Source organism: Rhinolophus hipposideros (genome assembly GCF_964194185.1).
Source record: "Rhinolophus hipposideros genome assembly, chromosome: 14".
Taxonomy (NCBI): domain Eukaryota; kingdom Metazoa; phylum Chordata; class Mammalia; order Chiroptera; family Rhinolophidae; genus Rhinolophus; species Rhinolophus hipposideros.
This window is the reverse complement of record NC_138060.1, coordinates 56,363,909-56,382,941: the sequence shown is the minus strand read 5'-3', so window position 1 is coordinate 56,382,941 and position 19,033 is coordinate 56,363,909. Positions and strand designations below refer to the sequence as shown.

At 43.6% G+C, this 19,033-nt stretch overlaps 1 protein-coding gene across 6 annotated transcripts in view; it reads left to right on the top strand.

The window, feature by feature from the left end:
• The window catches only part of ULK4 (unc-51 like kinase 4), a 386,569-nt gene that overhangs the window by 210,507 nt on the left and 157,029 nt on the right, over positions 1-19,033 (top strand). For 5 of the 6 annotated variants that reach the window (XR_013994884.1, XM_081072450.1, XM_081072448.1 and 2 more), the window contains one exon: positions 13,712-13,817. The exons of the other annotated variant lie outside the window; for it this stretch is intronic. Coding sequence is in view for 4 of the 5 variants with exons in the window: in XM_081072450.1 (XP_080928576.1) it covers positions 13,712-13,817 (106 nt within the window). In the remaining variant the exon portion in view is untranslated. The remainder of the gene's footprint in view (positions 1-13,711; positions 13,818-19,033) is intronic. 6 annotated transcript variants of the gene reach the window in all.

Sequence of the window (19,033 nt, the reverse complement as noted above, 5' to 3'; positions counted from 1 at the left end):
CCTTCAGAATGTCTTAGCCTAGTTCTCACATGTAATGCCTCATACACCTTAAAAATCTGGCAAATGTCTTAAGGGGGAGACCATCTGAATGCTTAAAATGGATTCTTTTTCCTGACTACCAGTTTCTTAAGTACCACTGACTATGGGAAATTTAACACAGTCTTTTACAGACTTTCTGTTCAGATCATCAGCCTTGTGCAGCCACAGAACCAATCAAATGTAATTTTTGGGGGGGTGGGGGCGGATATTGCTTTTGCGTTGAGGTCACTCCAGATTTCTGTTTGTCATTCCACTCCCTACAACCTTTATAGCCATTGCTGGTTTCTCATCCCCTCAGTGGAGGCCCTTTGTAGGTACCAAGTCTAATTTTCAGCCATCATCCAGAACCAGCAAATATCCCTGGGGGAAATGCCTGGAGCATCAGTTTGCTTTGGGAAAGTTCTCCACTTCCTGGAATTTTACTTCTTGGTGCTTCTGTAGCTCTCCGGTACATCTACAAGTGGGATTTTATAATTTATATGGACTTTTCTAGTTGTTATAAGGTGGCAGTTTTGGCCTGTGTGACCTATTATATCCTTCTAGAGGCAGACATCTCCTAATTCATTAAAGTCTGCTTTTATCTTTTTGAATTTTATTCTTTTGCTTTCATTTGGTAACTCCATTTTTTCCCTTAGCTTTTAAAAATGAGTACTTCATTTCATATTTTTATTGTTGTAGGTATTCAACACTATATATTTTATTCTGACAACTGCTTTTGTGGTATCCCATAGATTCTAATGCGTTATGTTTTCGTCGTTCATAAAATTTTGCAGTTTTGTCCTTTTATCCCTCAAAAGTTTTTAAGTAGCATTTAAGAAAAGCTTCTTTGGTTTTAAATTAATTCCTAGTGTTAATGCAGTAAATGAATTTTTATTTTAGGGGAACTTACTATGTTTTGTTGTACATATTGGAGATACTTTTCGTGAATTCTCTGTGTACATTGGAAAATTGTTTTGTAGAGTTCAAAGTTTGACATATATCCATAGGGTATATGTTATGGAGCATGTTATCATGTATATCCTTACTAATTTTGTCCTTGATCTATCTTAGGTTGAGGGATGTGAGTATAGTACCCTATTGTTGGTGGGTTTCTGTGTACTGTCGGTCGCTCCTCCTGACAAACTGATTAAACGTAATGATCTCGAGTTAACATTTTTACAAGTTTCTCCTTATAATATTATTTTTTCTTTCTCTTCAGACCTTAATACAAACTCAGAATGGAGAATGAGTATGGGTTTAAGTCTGGACTTTGTATAATGTTCTTCTAGCCTCTCCTCCTCTCATAGGTGTTAGTCTTTCTGAATTTCTCCTCATAAGTCCTTCAGTTCTTAGCAGCCTCTATCAGCATTTGGCCCAGAGACTCATTTAATTAGTGAACTGTGATTTCATTGTGACACTTTTTGGAAGTAAACATGCTTTGGAAAGACTTTTTAAAACGCCACCTGCATATCCCGACAGGTGCTTCTGTTCTCTGCAGAGACTGAGTAAACAGCGTCTTCTGCCTTCCTGTGTCATGTCCCCTGTTTGCATGCCCCTTGCCAGAGTGTGTGATTGTTTACAATTTCCCACGTTCTACTCGAGGCCTCACATCTAGATGGCTATGCAGGAGGGTCCACAAGTTCTAGCCAATAATAACCAATCAGTGCAGGCATGATAAGAGTCCACCAAAGAGTGGTAGGAGGAGGACAAGTGTGAGGGCTGAGGCCTGAGGAGGTGAGGTGACCGGTGGTGGAGCACCCACCAGCACATGCAGTGGGGATGCACGTGGCTTCCTTTTAGCAGCCTTCTGTGCCCTCTCGTTAAAATCGTTTCACAAGTTTCTGCACTTCTTGTGGCTGGTCAGAGGTGAGTTGTGTTGTTGAGAGAAGCTGGCAGGGAGTGAGGCTGGTGTGGTAGGAGCTGCCGGGTGGAAGAATGTATCACCTTCTGGCAGGTGACACATTCATGTCCAATGAGACTCTAATTGAGTGTAATGCTTTGCTCACAAATATAAATATAAAACAAAGTATTCATCTCTGAATGGTTCCTTCCTGACTGCAGAATGGGTAACATTTTAGGTGATCCATTTCTTCTTATTAATTCCACAGGGTTTCATAGTGGAAAATACATGAGACGTATTTATGCTTGCAAATCAAATTGCCATAAAAGGTTATTTCAATAGACAGAGGGAAAATCATAATAAAATAATTTAGTAAAAATGGGAGCTAAGAGTATTTTTAATGGAACATGATTAGACTTAATTTTCTTACTATTTCCATCATTAAAGTTCCATTATCTTTTCTGAAACCTCATTTAGGCTTCCTGCCCACACTGCCATTCTGAGGCATTTGTGGGGAGCACACAGAAGCCTGTGAGTTCCATTAAAAAACAAAAATAGCTAATAATATGCTGTTCTTTCATTTTTGCTATTTGATATCCATGCCCCACATCCAGAGTCTCACATACTCTCTTTCTAACCCCATCTCTTGAAAGCCATAAGTATCATTATCTGAGAGCTTTCGTACAAAAGCAGTTTGATTCCAGAGTTGAAAACAAAACTGAGGCTTGCTGATGAATGTCCCCGAGCTGCAGAGGCTCTGAGGATTTTTAAGAATTCCTCTAGTTATCCCTTTGCCATCAAGCCTATCCGCAGCCAAATCATGTTTGCACATAATAACAGAATCAGTAATAGTATTAGCCTTGTACACGTCATGGAACTTCATAGGTAGTGATAGTTAAGTATCCATATACCTTAACCCCCCCCCCCCCACCCAGAGAGTATTGCCTTCTCTGTCTGATGTAACGAGGGAGAGAGTGCTGGCCTTTCCAGCCAGCGAGGTTGAGTAGTCCAGTGCATTTAGGTTCAGTCTGAAGTCAAAGCCCAGAGGCCCATAGGGCCACGCAAAAGCAGAAAGCAAGGTGCTGGTCGGAGCTGAGGGGAGGAACTGAGAGAAGCTGGCAGGAGTGGGGCCCGTGGAGCTGACCCTGAGGGTGACATGGCACTGCCCCTGCCTACTCTGTGCACCGATGACATAACTGATACCTGTAATGTAGAATGACAGCGTGTTTCTGGTTTGTGTTTAACGCTACCGCATCCACAAGAAATGTATACTTGAGGCAGTGGCTATAATCCCGGATTTAGTGTGGGGTCTGAGAGTCTCAGCTAAGAGTTCTGAGGAATCGGCCTCAGTGTGCCAGCCTTTGTAACATCCTGTTTTCCTCCACCTCAAGTTCCAGAGCTCCACGGTCGGGGCTGTTCCTCAAGGTCTAGACCTGTGCAAGTCTGCTGATGCTTCCTGCCCCGCTCCTGCCCATCTCCTCCCTAGAGTCTTTCCCGATCTTCTGCCCACTCGTCCTGATCAGCACTCCGCACTGCCCCTGCACTTCTGGGGGCCGCCCCGCCCACCTCCTGGATGGGAAGCTCCCCAAGGGCAGGTGCCTCCCTGCGGATCTGGGGCGCTTCCTCAGTTCTGCGGTCGGCCTGGCACAGCTGGGCTTCAGCGCAGGCTGTTGAAGGAATGGCACTCGGCTGCGTGCAGAAATCATTCATCACTTACCTTTTGCAAAATAGTGAACTCTTTTCTTCTGTAATATAAAAGGGTATCATCTGGGCAGACTGCTCAAAATGATGACTAGTCCCATTGTTCACATATTACTTTGGAAACATTTTCATTATACCTGTATTTGTGTGTAGGGTTTAAAATTTATACAATTTCACATTAAAACCTCTTGTGGGTTTTTGTTTTTGTTTGTTTCATGTGGGAGCTTAGCTGCAATCCACTCATTTTGTCCCATTCATTCTGATTTCTGGTCTGCTCTTTGACTTGCATGAGGAAAAGCTAATGAAGCCATCTTGACATCTAAGCTCTTAAACCTGAGGCTTGTTTGTTGGGATATGATTGTTAAAAATATGAAAACAGCATAGCCTTCCCTTTCCCCTTCTTCCTCATTCCAGGGGACTTTTTGTGGATTGGTGAGACTTGCTTTGATGCAGAAACAGTGGATGTGAATGGTGGGCCTTCGAGTCTTGAATATCCAGCCTGTAGCCAAGACCCCCATCGGTGTTTGTCCCGGACTAGATATTGAAGAGTAGGGTCAGCTTTCGGCTGCTGTCTCAAGGCTCCCAGGAGACGCCCGGCCTGGCTTGGCCTAAGAAATTAATTTAAGCTCTCCATAGTTCCCTTCTAGACTTCAGAAGTGGGGACCAGCCAATATATGGTCACTGTCTCCCTTGGTCAAGTTGGTCAGTCTCCTGATTCTTTTGGAGTCTCCTTATTCTTGTTTGCTCAGTACATGCCCTGCCTATGCCCAGGGTCTGTGGGTTTACTGATCACTTCTCCCAAACCTTTTCCCAGAACAAGACCCCTTGCCTCTGCCCATGGTTGTCCAGCGTGACTCACGTTAACACTGCCTAGTTTTTGCTTATTTCTACTTCCAGCTAATTTTAAAAAATGTCAGTAAGGACACAAAATATCTGGGAGGTGAAAAATTCCTCACATTATTATATCCCATTGCAATCAATTTATTCTGCAAGATGCCATAGTTTTAACATTGTGTGGCCAAAAAGGAGCATATTAAATGTTCCAAAGTGATTACAGAGGTATAATTTATGATCTAAGCAATGTCTAATAGGAAAGCTGATTGCCCTCGTTCTGCAGACTGAGACACAGAAGTGTGATCATGCATAAAATACCAAGTGTGGCAAATTCCAGGGTGACTGACAAAGATCCGGGCTGTGCTGACTTTTAAAATAGCCCAAATGTGTGTTTGCAGGTCCCCGAAGTCTGATTTGTAACCTCCTCAGAATAATTTATTGGGAAAAGATGCTCCCTGTTTAAAATTTCAACTCTGTGAGATGGCCAGACTCTCCTGTCACCTCTTCAGAGACAGCCCTCTGCAACAAAAACTGGCTGAAAAATCTTGTCAGATCCAGAAAGTATTTGCTTTTGGGGCATGGGAGCCAGAAGGCATGATGTGGAGAGGGATTCCCATTTCCTTAGGAATAGCCCACCTCCCACGTGCTGTTCAGAGAAAAGAGCCGACCTTCCAAAGAAGGTGGTAGGTCAGCCGAACCTGCAGCTCCAGGGAGCCGAGCTGACTTATGGCTTTATTCCAGTGCGTGCAGAAGTCATCAGTTTGAAAGTACCTCCTTGACTCTGTATACCCTGAGGTGGTTTGCAGAATTGTGAGGGCAAAGTGAGGTTCTGGGAAAGGAAGACGCTCCTCCGAGTTGAAGTCCTGGCCCTGCTCCCTATGTTTCTTTCTTGGGGCTTCAGTTTCTTCATCTTTAAAGGATTGAACTAGATGGATCTCTGAGATTTTTCCAAAGTCTAGTAGTGGATGAATCTTGCTTTGCTCCAGGTTTGCCAGCTGTTTGGGGGCAGGGCAAGCAGCTCGTTTTGCTCAGCCCAGTTTTCTTCCTGCTTCCTACACTAATTCCTTTGTGTGCCTCTACAGCCTTGGTTAAAGTCAACTTCTAACCAATTCCCACTAAAATCTTTCTCCTGCAAGATTTACTAGTACTTCTTTGAGGCAGGAACCCCGACTACGATACCTGGGAAACTCCCAGTGCAAAAACTTTGCAAACTCCCCCATCAAAGACAGCTGTAGTTGAAAATGTCTGTGATAAGTGTGTGTCTTGATCTTTCCATTCATTTTCACCACATGTACTATTTTTTTCTTGAGAATGGGGTATTTATGTTTGTGAGCAATTATCTTTAATGGAGAGTCCCATTAAAACTGTGTCAACATCTTTCGGAATGTTTGGAGTGTACATTTTGCATGCTGACGCAAGTGCTTCGCGAGTCCTTGACAAATGTTGAGCATGTGAGAGACTTTATGTATTTAAAGTAAAAGGATCTGAATTTATCATCTATGGCGAACGTTACTCAAAAGTAAATATGTACCCAAGGAAAACTTTCTGAGGAAGATGATTTTTATCCCTTTGTGGTTCTGCTTCATGCCATTGTGTAGCAAAATTTAGGTGCTCGATCAATCTCAATTGCGTAATTGAAGACAATTTCTAGTCATTGACAAGTTAACCTGAAGGGGAATCCCACAGCTGTGTGTTTCTTCCTCCAGCTGTGCTCGCGCAAGCACCTTGAGCAAGACTTTTTGTTGTTAATTGACCAGAGGCCACCACAGATCAGACACCGCACCTCGGCACTGGGGACACGACTGCAAGTCCCAATTCTGCCCGCAAAGGGCTTGGCATCAGGAGAAAGGACAAGTCAGCAGTTACAGTACCCGTGGTACATGTGCTGTGATGAAGGCAGGCACAGGAAGGTGATGAGAACACGAGAAGGAAAGCCTCGCCTATAGCCCCCGGCTCCAGTAATTGGCATCTGGCCTGAATGTTAATTTGCCAAGGCTTCATTTTTGTTATTTGGTGGTGGTGATGATGACAATTGTTCTACTTTTGGACAGTGGCGGAGATGCAGGGAACAGGCAGAAGGAGTTGTGTGTCTCAGTGCACACTTCTATTTTCTCATTTGTCCCTCTACTTCTGGCCTATATTTAGCTCAGGTAGCATGTTGTGGGGCAGATTGGCCTGTCTTTCAACACTCCAGGCAGACACATCAATGGGGCCCAGTTGGACCCCAGGGACACGGGTCCTGGCAGCTTCCCTTTGCCTCCGTTGCCAGGGTTTCCTGCCCGAGCAGCACTGGCTCTGGCTCACTGCACCTCCTTGAGGCATAGGACCCTGATGGACCCCAAGCGCATGGAAGCTTCCTGCTGGAAGCGTACGTCACGTGAAAGGGCAGCACTGGAAAAGCCAGGCGATACAACTCACCTGCCAGAAGGGCACCCACAGCCCGCTGCCACTGGTGTTGCATGAGGACAGGAATTGTAAAGCCGGGCTCGGCATCCTGATTGGCAAATGGCACCAGTTGATCTAAATCCTCCCTTCTGTGCCAGCTGCTGAGATGCGCCACAAATAGTAACTTGTATTCACTGTTCCCAAGGAGCCTCTGCAGTATCTGTCAGTCAAATTTAAAAACTAATGAAAACAATTTTCTTCTGTTATGGCTTTAACCAGAATGAGGGAGGGAGGCCTTCAAATGATGACCCACGTGAAAGAAGGGACCGAATTCTATTCCTCCAGGATCCTAGGGTGAGAGCGTCAGACACTTCTGGAGACAGATGGGAGAAGAGCATACTTCACAGTTCTCCCTTAGCCTCCTCAGAGCCTGCGATGCCCCCCAAAGCCCCGACCACAGGACAGATGAGCTGTGGAATTGCTTCACACCTGGCAGAACAAATGCCCAATGGCAGTGACCCCGGCCCCAACTTCATCACACCCCAAACATTCCCGCATTGGACCCCCAAATTTTGGCCTTCCCAGGAAAGCCCATGTATACGTGTATGAAGTAAATGAGTAAATTAATGTTAACCTGTGCCCTTTCAGTTTAATCTCACTTGTTTCTTTTCCTGCTTTCCACCCTCAAGAGTCAGGATTTGGTTCAATAAGTCATGAGAATATTTCCAAAATCAAGATGCAGTATTTCTCTGGGATTGAAAGCGTTGGAGCGACAGTGCCCTTCTGTCATCTCTTGGGTCTTGTGACCTGCCTTCCCTCCAGACCTTTGAGTCCCACTGGAGCTCTGGACACACCCTGGACTGTGGGAGGCAGTGGCCGTCCGCCTTACGCCTTCCACACATGGATGAACTCCTCAGGCCTGCAGCCCCCACATTTGAGCCCCAGGAATGGAGATGAGTCTCTGCCACTTTAGAATGAGGAGGGTAGTTAGCAGTAGAGGAGGTGAAGCTGGAAGTAGAGACCCCAGTAGGAGATTGTGGTGGCCCCAGCCAATGATGACGACAGCTTGATCTTGAGGAAGAGGATAGATTCCGGAAGGGCTCAGGCGGGAACCAGGAGGACTTCATGGCTGATAGGGCGAAAGGTGGTGGCCCCAGGTCCTTCCGGGATTTGGCCAGGCTGGTCAGACTGTAGGACTGTTCATTGAAACAGGAAACAGAAAAGGAAGCAGTGTGAAGGGGAAAGAGATGATGAGTTCATTTTAGATTCCACTGAGTTTGAGCTGCCGGTGGGAGAGTCTTGTGAAAAGTCAATAGTATGCAAAAATTCCCCTCAAATACATTTGTTTCATCTCAGTGCTCCCAAGACCCTTTTCTGTGGGCTCCAGGTCTCTAGGCATCTAGTCCTACGTAAGGACGTATGAAAAGGAGTGGACACCCCCTAGATTCTGGGGCAGCAGCTTTGTGCCATGTGCGAGCATGTGCCCAGCTGATGAGGACCCCGCCGAGCAATGCTACTTTCTTGCCCTGGCAAGTTGTCCAAACACGTGTTGACTATGATAGGCTGTGTGTGTATTTCTAAGAGTTTGTAGATTGCAGGTGCACCCTCTGTGTGTGTCTGCTTTTCATTCTCTCAGTGGTTTCCAATCTCCTTAGGATTGTTGTTGTCCTTTGAATTCTGACCCACACCAAAGGCAGGAGAGCGTGGCCATCGTTCTTTGTCACTTCTGATCGTTAGCAGTACTTCCTGCCTCGGCTGTTCAGACCCCTGCCAAACTTGTTCTCTGGACGTCTGAAGTCTTTTAGTGCCATTTACATCTTCCGATATTAGAATAAAGTATAATGCTCTGTTTACAGTGAAACCACTTTGGGAAGGCTAATCATTTTTCAGTCGCGTTTCCTTGCTGTGCCCTTGGTATTTCAGAGCTGTTCGCTTTAAGCACTGAAGCAATTAGTTTTGAGAAGGCTGATTCTTCAGGGTCCAGTGCTCGCCTGCCTTTCATTTGCTGAACGCTGTACATTTTAATGAAGTTGTTTCATCTGTGTTGCCAAACACTAGAATTTTGGTGCTTCAGTTCTAATTATCTCTACTGGCAAATGTTATGTTTGATTAGAACTCTCAAGGGCTCTGTTTATTAAATGTTCGTGCACTGTGGCGTTGGGCACACCAATTAGGTCAGCTGTGCTTATCGATGGGTTATGGATGAAGGAGTTAAAGATTTCCATCCTAATCTTAAATGGCCGTGGGATGTCAGCGATACCTTCTCCCACGAGCTCAGCTTCCTTCCACATCCATCAGCCAGTGGTAAATCTAAGTGTCTGAATAATGTGGCGATTAATGGCGGCTCAAGTGTGCCTTTTCATTTTGGGGGTAATATGCTCATTCTTTCCTTTCATATAGTTGCCTAATGCCTACATCTTGCTTCCTGGGTTGTACGTCTTATAGCATAGTGATATGTGCTAAAGGCTCTTTTGAAGCCAGGAGATCCAAGTGCTGGTGCCACAGGGCAGGGCACATGTGGCATGAAAGGAAGGAGGAAAACATTACAAGAGCAGCCCCCAGACAGCATTTCTCTGCTTCTTTCCAGCCCCTGCTCTGGGCTCCTTTAAATTCCTCTTATATAACCCCACGGGCCCTCAGGGGGGTTTTGGTGAACCCGGGGTGTGTTGACTCGTCTGGGGACTCCGACTCGCCTCCTTCCTCCTCCTGTACTGTGGACACCAGGCAGTGCTGCATGGTGATTAGGGGCATGGAATCCCAGCTTCACCAGTGAAGAGCTGGGGGATTCTGGGCAAGTTCCACTTCACCTCGCTGACCTCACTGTCTATCTGTAAAAAGCAGGGGCTCTGTAGCCTGTTCAGTGTTTTGGTGATGATTAAATGAGATGACACAGCTAAAGGATTTTACCTAGCCTTCTGTTATAGTTCTTCCACCCTGGGACTCAGGCATAGCCTTTGCGGGGAGGGGCTGTCCTAAGGAGCATCTAATGAGGACATAGTCTCTAATAAGTCGTCCCTTGCCTCCAGCTCTGGCCCATGGTCTTTGAACTAAACCTGTGGTTCCCTTTTCTTTTAAAAAGAAATTTACTGGGGTGACATTGATTAATATTATACATTAATTAATATTAATATTAATATTATAATAATATTAAGCGTACCATTCTGTAATACATCATCTGTATGTTGCATTGTGTGTTCACCACCCAAAGTCAATTCTTCTGTCACCATATATTTGACCCCCTTTACCCTCTTCTACTTTCCCCCACACCCCCTTTCCCTCTGGTAACCACTAAGCTGTTGTCTGTGTCTGTGAGTTTTTGTTTGTTTATCTTGTTTGTTGCTTTCAGTTTGATATCCCAATGTGAGTGAAATCATGTGGTTCTCGAGTTTTTTGGTCTGACTTACTTAGCATGTCCTTTTCTCTTTACACTGGTTTTCTGCATGTGCCCAAGAACTCTGGGCTCACATACTAACCCCCATGTTTTCTCCCTTCATATAATCCCCTACTCTGAGAAGAAAATGGGATGTTTGTCAATGCATAATTTATCCCCTGTAGACTAATGTGTTTGTGAACAGCAAGGACAAATCTTATTAAGTTGCTAAGAGAAATGAAATAACTCAATTTGATAGAAGTTAATAGAGTTGTATTTAATTCATGTTTACACCTTCTGAACTGCTCTTCCCATGTATTTAGGATTCTTTCTGGGGAATATTATGATCTAGGCCACAGCATTAGCTGTCTTAGTTCCCCCCAGAGAAGCATGTCATCATCTTCAGAGGAGCAGTGACTGTTCTGTGGTCTCCCTCCCCCTCAATATGTAAGAAGTGTATATATCTATAAGAGGGAACAGGTAGTAAACTTATAATTCTATAATTTTTATAAGCCCCACTTAATATTGAATGGAGTTCACAGTTTATGAAAACTTGAAAACCAACAAAGAAACTAAAAAACATTAAAAACAATTTTTCAAATTTATTTTTCAATTACAGTTGACATATAATATCACATTAGTTGTAGGAGTACAACATAGCTATTAGAAATTGACACACGAGTATGTTACGAGGTGATCACCCCGCTAAGTCTGGTACCCATCGGCCACCATACATAGTTACTACAATATTATTGATTATATTTCCTATGCTGTACTTTATATTCCCGTGACTGTTTCTATAACTGGCAATTTGTACTTCTTAATCCCTTTGCCTTTTTTACCCAGCCCCTCAACCCTCTTCCTGTCTGGTGACCATCAAAGGATACGATAGAAAGGGAACCATTTCTCCCAGTCTGGTTACAGGATTATCGGTCTCTTCTTTATTCTCTGCATCAACTATTTTATCCTGAGTACCCCCAGTCATAAGGGCAGTGGGGGCTCTTGATAACCAGGGTGTGCCTTGGATATATGCCCCTTTGCAGACTGACCAGGGGCTAGCAAAGGCCTTCATTCTGCAGTGCTAGGGGACCTCCATCTCCATCTCAGGAGTCCCAGCACCTCTTTGGCCAGACTACGATCCTGGTTCTTAGTCTTCAGGGGAAATGGAGGTTTAGAAAGTGGGTTTTTGTGTTAAAGGAAATGCCTACATTCATAAGTGGTACTCACCCTGTGAGCACAAGGAAAAACTGAAGTATTGTCAAGGGCATCATAGAAAAGGTGCATTTAATCATTAAAATGTGCCTATCAAAGGAACGCTGGGTATACTCCTATCTCCAGTAAGACTGACATATATTTGCTTATAGACTGGTCTTTGAACAAGGAGCGCTATGTGTTATTTTACTGAATGGGACCAAAAAGGGTTTATCAACTTCTCTTTTCTTCACAAAAAATAGGTTTCCAATGTATTGTTAGTTACTTTATCATGAGTAACATGTCATGCCATGTTGGTGCTTATCGATCACGCTTTCCATCCAACCAACTGTAAGAGTAATTAGATGAAGTTGGTGGCAGACCATGGTTTCCACATAAATCTTCTTAAGCTGGTGTTGGTGAAACAGTCAAACATTAACATCCACTCTTAAGTGTGTGTTTCTAAAGAAAGAAATTTCTAGGCGTCTGCGTTTGGAAAGCAAACCGCTCGTCCTGTCATCATCTTGAGAGGAACAAGGACTTGTTCTGTGGTCTCCCTTCCCACACTATGTCATATTAAGTGGGGCTTATCAGACAAAGACGTAGACAGTAAACTCATGAATCCAGTGGCTCCCATGAGTGGAAGGCAGACATCTGTTGACAGAGCAGCTTCAGAGACAGATGCGTGTTGGTGTTTTTGTACACTCAGGAAGCCATGTGTCCATCAGAGCACTCGTGGCCGCTCCGCTGCATGTCCTCACTCTGAGACGTGGGTTATTGGAGCCTGTGTCATATGGGTCATTTCCGGTCACCAGGGCAGAGGGAAAAATGGGACAGTGAAGCCCTCAATGGCCCTTAAAGTTTCTGCCCAAGTGAGTTTAATTGGCCAAAGCAAGTGTCATGGGCATCTCTAATTACAAGTGGGCAGGAACATTCTCTTCTTAGCTCCACAAATCTTCCTTGAACCTTTTTACGTCACCTTTTACACTGTTTCCTCCACTCTCCTGTTGATTGGACTCACCAAAACTTGTCTATTTTATTGGTCTGTCCAAGGAACCGGCTTTCCATTTTAATGATCAGTCTTCCTTTTTTGGCTTTGAGTTAGTCAGTGTAAAGGAACACAAATGTCCCCACTTTTCTCTCCTCTTTTTTGCACTTGCTACCTTCTAACACATTATATTTATTATGCTTGTTGTTTGTTGTCTGTTTCTGTGAGGACGAGAAACCTTATTTTGTTCACTGATATACCTCAAGTGCCTAGAGCAGTGCCTGGTATATAACAGCTGCACATTAATTATTTGTTGAGTGAGCAAAATACAGCAAACCATCTCTCTCTCTCTCTCTCTCTCTCTCTCTCTCTCTCTCTCTCTCTCTCTCGTGTGTAGCCTGCTAAATTGATATACTTGTTACTTTTTAGGATGGGCCTAGTTACTAACTGAGTGGTCCAGGGGCAGGGCCAGGACTAGAGTGAGGCGGACCAGACAGTGAGCCATTTGCACGAACCAGAAGGTGAGGGCCTCCTTTTTTCTTGTCCCCTCTGCACTGGGCTAGCCTCGTCCTACTCCCAGAGCTTAAAGGCATTCTCTTTATTTTTGTTATTTGAAATTTCTTAGTTTCTATTATGTTCTGTGTTGTTGAAGTGTTAAAAAGATTCAGAGGAATGAAAAAGGAAAAAAAAAAACTAAAGCAAGTTATTTTTGAGATCCCTTAAAAATTACAAAGAAATTTTTTTATCTTTAAAATGAGAAATAAAGACTGAAGAATTATCCTTCAAATGAGAAATGAAGACTGAAGAATTATTCGTTTTCCTCATTCTCTTTAGGACCAAAGTTACTCCCTGCCATACGATGTTAAGTGTTCGAAGAAAGCAAAATTCACTCTTTCAGGTCCCAAGTGTAGTTTATTACACCAAAGCAGTGGTGCAGTAAGTCATATCCAACAACATAACCATCAGCAGTGTACAAGACTTCAGAAGGAAAAGATCAGTACCAGTTTACTCCTGAGTCTGCAGAAATATTTCTTTGTGATCTCAAGATGACTTTCAGGTGTGGCCTCCTAAGTTTCACGAGGTTGACTTCTGGTCACTGTCATCCTTTGTCACCCATCTGAAGCACAGAGGGCTACGTGGCTGTCCTTCAGCTCACGGTCAGGGGACTGCATACAGTGGCGCCCGTTCTCTGAATGGTTCAGGCTGCCTCCCCAGTCACTTAACTCACTAATGGGGCGGAAGTGTCTGCTTCATCAGACTGCAAAGACATAATCACGGAACCTGCTGCAAAGAATGAAGGGATGGAGGTCATTTGATCATTTGTCATTATTCTTCTTATGTAATTTTATCTCTATATAGTTATGAGCATTATAATCGGTTGCAGGAACATCAGGAGAACATTCTGGGTAACACCATGCAAAGCGTGATTGCACTGCTCAACAACCTGGTTGCCTGCAAAGATTCAAATATGAAACTACTTTATGAACAAGGTAAGTGCTTCTTAGAACTCGCCTTTGATTCTTTGGAGTTTTGCCTCTTTGTAAGTTTACGCAGCTTACATAGCGGGGCGTCAATAAGTACTGTTTGAAGTTCATCAGTTCACATAGATGTTTAATATCTAGAAATATTACCAGCAAAAAGGGGAAGTGTGGTTAGATTGCAATAGTTTCCCTACAGTAATTTACTCTCTGTCATGGCTCAAAGTCAGTAGACACTGCTTAAAGGTGACAGACCCAAAAACAGAAGTATAAGCCTAGTATTTAGACTTATTGCTGCCAATCAAAACAAAAACATATATGGTCAAAGGCACCTTGTCAAATGAGATTGGATGGGCTGAGGGTGGCTTTACTTTGCTTTATACATACGTGTCTGTAATATTATAATTTAAAACAGTTTTTGATTTTATTTTTTAAGAGCAGTTCTAGGTTTAACACAACATTGAGAGAAATACCGAGTTTTTCCATGTAACCCATGTCCCTACACAGACACAGCCTGCCCCCTTGTCAGCCTCTCCCACCAGAGCAGTGCATTTATCAAAGATGAACCCACACTGACACGTCATTATCAACCAAAGTCCATAGTTTACCGTAGGTTCACTCTTGGTGTCATAGATTCTATGGGTTTGGACAAATGTGTGATGATATGTATCCATCATTATAATATTATTCTGAGTATTTTCACTACCCTAAAAATGCTCTGTGCTCTGCCTGTTAACCACCGCCGCCACCCCTACAACCACTGATTTGTTTTTTAACTGTCTCCAGTTTTGCCTTTTCCAAAATGTCATATAGTTGGAATAATCATAGAGTATGTAGCGCTTGCAGATTGGCTTCTTTCACTTAGTAATATGCATTTAAGATTCCTCCACGTATTTTTATGGCTTGGTGGCTCATTTCTTTTTAGCTCTAAATAATATTCCCTTGTCTGGATGGACCACAGTTTGTCCATTCACCGGCTGAAGGGCACCTTGGTTGCTTCTAAGTTTTGGCAATTATGGATGAAGCTGCTCTAAACAACCACGTGCAGGTGTTTGTATGGACATGAGTTTTGAGTTTCTTTAAAAACCAAGGAGTATGATTGCTAATCTTAATGCTAATCATTTAGTTTTTTAAGAAATAACCAAACTGTCTTTCAAAGTGGCTGTACCACTTTGCATGCCCACCAATGAAGAATGAGATTTTCTGTTGCTCCGTGTCCCCTCCAGTAGTTGGTGTTGTCAGTGCTCTGGATTTTGGCTGTGTAGTGGTGTCTTATTATTGTTTTAATTTGTGTTTTCCTGGTGACATATGATGTGGAGCATTTTTTTATTAGTTTCAGGTGTAGAAAACAACACGGTAATTAGACATTTATATACTTCACAAACTGATTGCCCCAATAAGTCTGTTACCCATCTGAATTGTACATAGGTATAATATTATTGACTATATTCCCTATGCTATACTACATATTTCCGTGACTATTTTTTAAAATTATAGTTGACATTCAGTATTATTTTATATTAGTTTTAGGTATACAGAGTAGTGATTAGACATTTACATAACTTGAAATGACCCCCTGATAAGTCTAGTACCCATCTGACACTATGCATAGATTTTAACATATTATTAACTCTATTCCCTATGCTGTATTTTACATCCCCATGACACTTTTGCAACTACCAATTTGTCCTGAATCCCTTCACCTTTCTCACTCAGCCTCCCATCTAGTAACCATCAGTTGGGCCACTGTATCTATGGGTCTATTTCTATTTTGTTTGTTCATTTAATTTGTTCTTTAGATTATTATAAAATAATTTTTTGAGGTTTGCTTGTACCTAATATATAGTCAGTTTTCATGATTTATTATGTGCACTTGAAAAAATGCATATTGGCTTTCTCCGATGACAATGACTGATACTAACACATCCTCCCACCATAAAAAATGGTAAAACTCAACAAAATACGTGAAGCAATTGTTTTAGTCACTAAGATATAAGCAGAATAGGGCTATGATCCCTGTGAGAAAGGAAACACATAATGTGAATCTCATGTCACTCTGGTTTTTTCCCCCTTGGGGGAGGGAAGCAGAGTACAAGCAGAGCACAGAGGTCTTGCTGAGCTGGGAGTAGAGTTCAGTATTCAGAGATATGAACTATTGAGTATACACAGAGCAGAGTATAAGAGAAGATTTGCAAAGAGGGTTAGGGCCTAGAAGTCTACATGCAGGTTTCTCACAGGTCCTTGGTAAGGGCTGGGCTTCACTTGAACCAAGAAACATTCTGTTAGGCTTATCAGAGGATAGAGAAGATGCCCTAAGACTAGGAACTGAAATGAGATAGCAGAAACCAAGCAGTAATAGGAGATGTAGGAATTCCAGCCTAGCCAGTGGAGTGCTACTCTAGACCTGCCTTAGAATTTAAACCATGTACTACATAGGACTAAGCATTAAACCACTATAGACCTGTTCTAACGCAGAACAACACTAAGTCCATCAGGGTCAAAAGATTCACAAGGAATTTAGCTGCCTGCCAGAACAAGAGTCAATACCACTTATAAGATAACAGTATAATCCCAACTCTCTACAACATGTTATCCCAACTCTCTACACAATGACCAGTCTACAACCAAAACTTAGTAGATATGAAAAAGAAACTGGAAAATGTGACCCATAATAATAAAATGTTGTTCTTTTTCTGCAAATCTTCTTGGTGACCATTGCATTAAACAATAAAAAAAAAAACCCAGCCACGAATCCCTTCAAAACATTCTTCTAACATGGGCTGAGAATCAAGATACTGCAGAATGAAGCCTGTAACATTATTAGTAGCTCTGTTTGCTAATTGAGAGAGTGGATAAGGAGTCAGGTGCCTGAAATGGGCATTACAGAGGTTGCAGCTGCTGGCCCATGAAGCATGGGGTGATATGGCAGAGGCCGGATGAAGGACAAAATTCTAGAAGATAGGAGCTTAGGGAGCTGAGAAGTCAGGCGTGGGAGGATTGTCTATGAGGTGATGGAGGTGGCTACTACAGTTGTGTGTTCAGTGAGCTGTGAAGAGTTGGAGCACCAGGAGAAGCACAGATAGGTTTGCTATGACGCTAATGAACCTTAAGTGTCAGGGGCCCTCATATACACACGGGCGATTTCACATTCATATTTTTTTTCTTCTAGTCCATCTCCACCCCCCCAACTGTATAAGCTTAAGTTCTCATAAGACCTAGCCCTATTCCACGTTTCGTAAAGTGGAAATCACAAAAATGATGGCAAGAATAGTAGTGTTAGTGTAACATTGATCCAGGGAATAAAGGGAAGTGACTCAGTGGTCTGAGGATGACGGCAAGTGGGGGAGAGGAGGCAGGAGGTACAGACTGCTGATCTGAGACTCAGTACACGAAAGCCTGTCGTCTGGCTGCTTGCTTTTACCAATACGTTTTTGTTGGAAGGTAGACATGTCCACTCATTTGCATATTTTCTGTGGCTGGTTGTTCTTGTATAATGGCATTGTTGAGTAGTTGAGACAAAGAGTGCATGGCCCACAAAGTCTAAATTATTTACTACATAGCCTTTTAAGAACACGTTTGTCCACCTTCGGTGTAGAAGCCGCACCGTGGAACAAGGCAACACCACCAAGGCCCAGTGGCAGAAGCAGAGTGGCCAGAGAAGTGTCCATCACCTGAAGAGCCTGCTGAGGAGACCAGGCTCTGGAAGAGGCAGGTTTCCAATAGAGCAGGAAGGTGAAAGGTACATAGATGAGAGGTTGACGATCTGAAGGATTCTGCTGATAACTGACTATGAGCTCCATATGTCCTAGTGGAAGGCGTTCAGAGGTTGGGAATGGGTGGGATGACATGTGAATCCTCTTGATGTTTAGCCTGCTGAAGATTGTCAATGACCTGGGAGTTCTGAGCGTCCTGTGAGAGCGTGAGTTAGAGACAAGGGGCACTCTAAGTCCAGATGGTCTTAGGCTGAGGATGGTGGCCAGGCTGTGCGTGTGGGGTGAGGAAGGGGAGAGGGTACCGGGTGTTCACAGAGTTTGGGAACTCCTCCTGGCCCCTGCTCATGGAGGTTAGAGGGGATGGGAGTGATGGGGTGGCCCGTGCGACCTGCAAAGCAGTCTGCTTCCAGTCTCTAGAGCGAATCACCCGTCTGACTTGCCATCACGCTCTGCTGCTCGCCAAACCTCTTGGCTATTAACATGTAGACTGGTTTTTTCCAAAGGTGGGTAAAGATCTGATGGGTGGTGGGAGACCCAGAGTGCTGAGGTTCAGCGGAGCATGGCCACATGAAGACTCACTGACGAGCTGCCACTGTGGGGTCTTGAATGTATGCGTTTGGTTTGAATGAAGTCTCGTTAGTTTTTATTTCAGATCAGTTCTGATTTATATACTCATTACATTTCGTACAGAGTTAAACTCCCTATTCTAAATGTATAGAGTTATTTCTAATACTGATACTTGAAAAATCATCCCAGTACAAATGAGCCGTGACATAGATGAACTAGTAGAAATGACTGTTGCTGCCTGAGTTTCCTCCTCTGGTGACATTAACAGTTAGCAGTAGGATGAATTCTTTGGCACATGTCCCCCCCAAACACACGCACGCACACATGCACACACGTTTGAATAGCTCTGCAATCAGTACATCAACCCCTGCTGTCCGTGTGGCGGTCCTGACGTAGTTCCTGCTGCTGGCACAGGCGGGTTGAGCCTTGCAGAGTGGACGTGACCGCCCTGGAGGTTAAGCGGTGCCCTCCTCCTCCATGCTGTAACACAGCAGGATATGACAGCAAGGCGACCCTGATGCTCACGTTGACAGATGAGAAGAGTCAGCCTCCAAACAGGAGGAACTTTTTAGAAAACCTAAACCAATTAATTTTACTTACATTTTCCTTTTCTCTTTTGTACGGGTAAAGGCAATACACGAGCAAACCCGTGTCAAAGGAAGTCTCAAAGAGCGCTTGCATCGAGTGTAAGACGACGTTCTAAGGGATAAAGCATGTAACGTAATGTCATTGGCAGCATTTTTTCTTTTTTACTGGTACATAAAGTAATGATGTTCAGCCTCAGTGACTATGGAAGGTGACATACTGAGGACTTCAGCCCAGTGCGTGCCTCCTGGTAGGCGTGCCACAAAGGGCACAAACTCTGATAAGCGCGGTCATGGACATATCACCAGCACGCAGCTGCGTTGTATCATTCAGGCCGTTGGCTTAAGCGTTTTCATTTTGAAA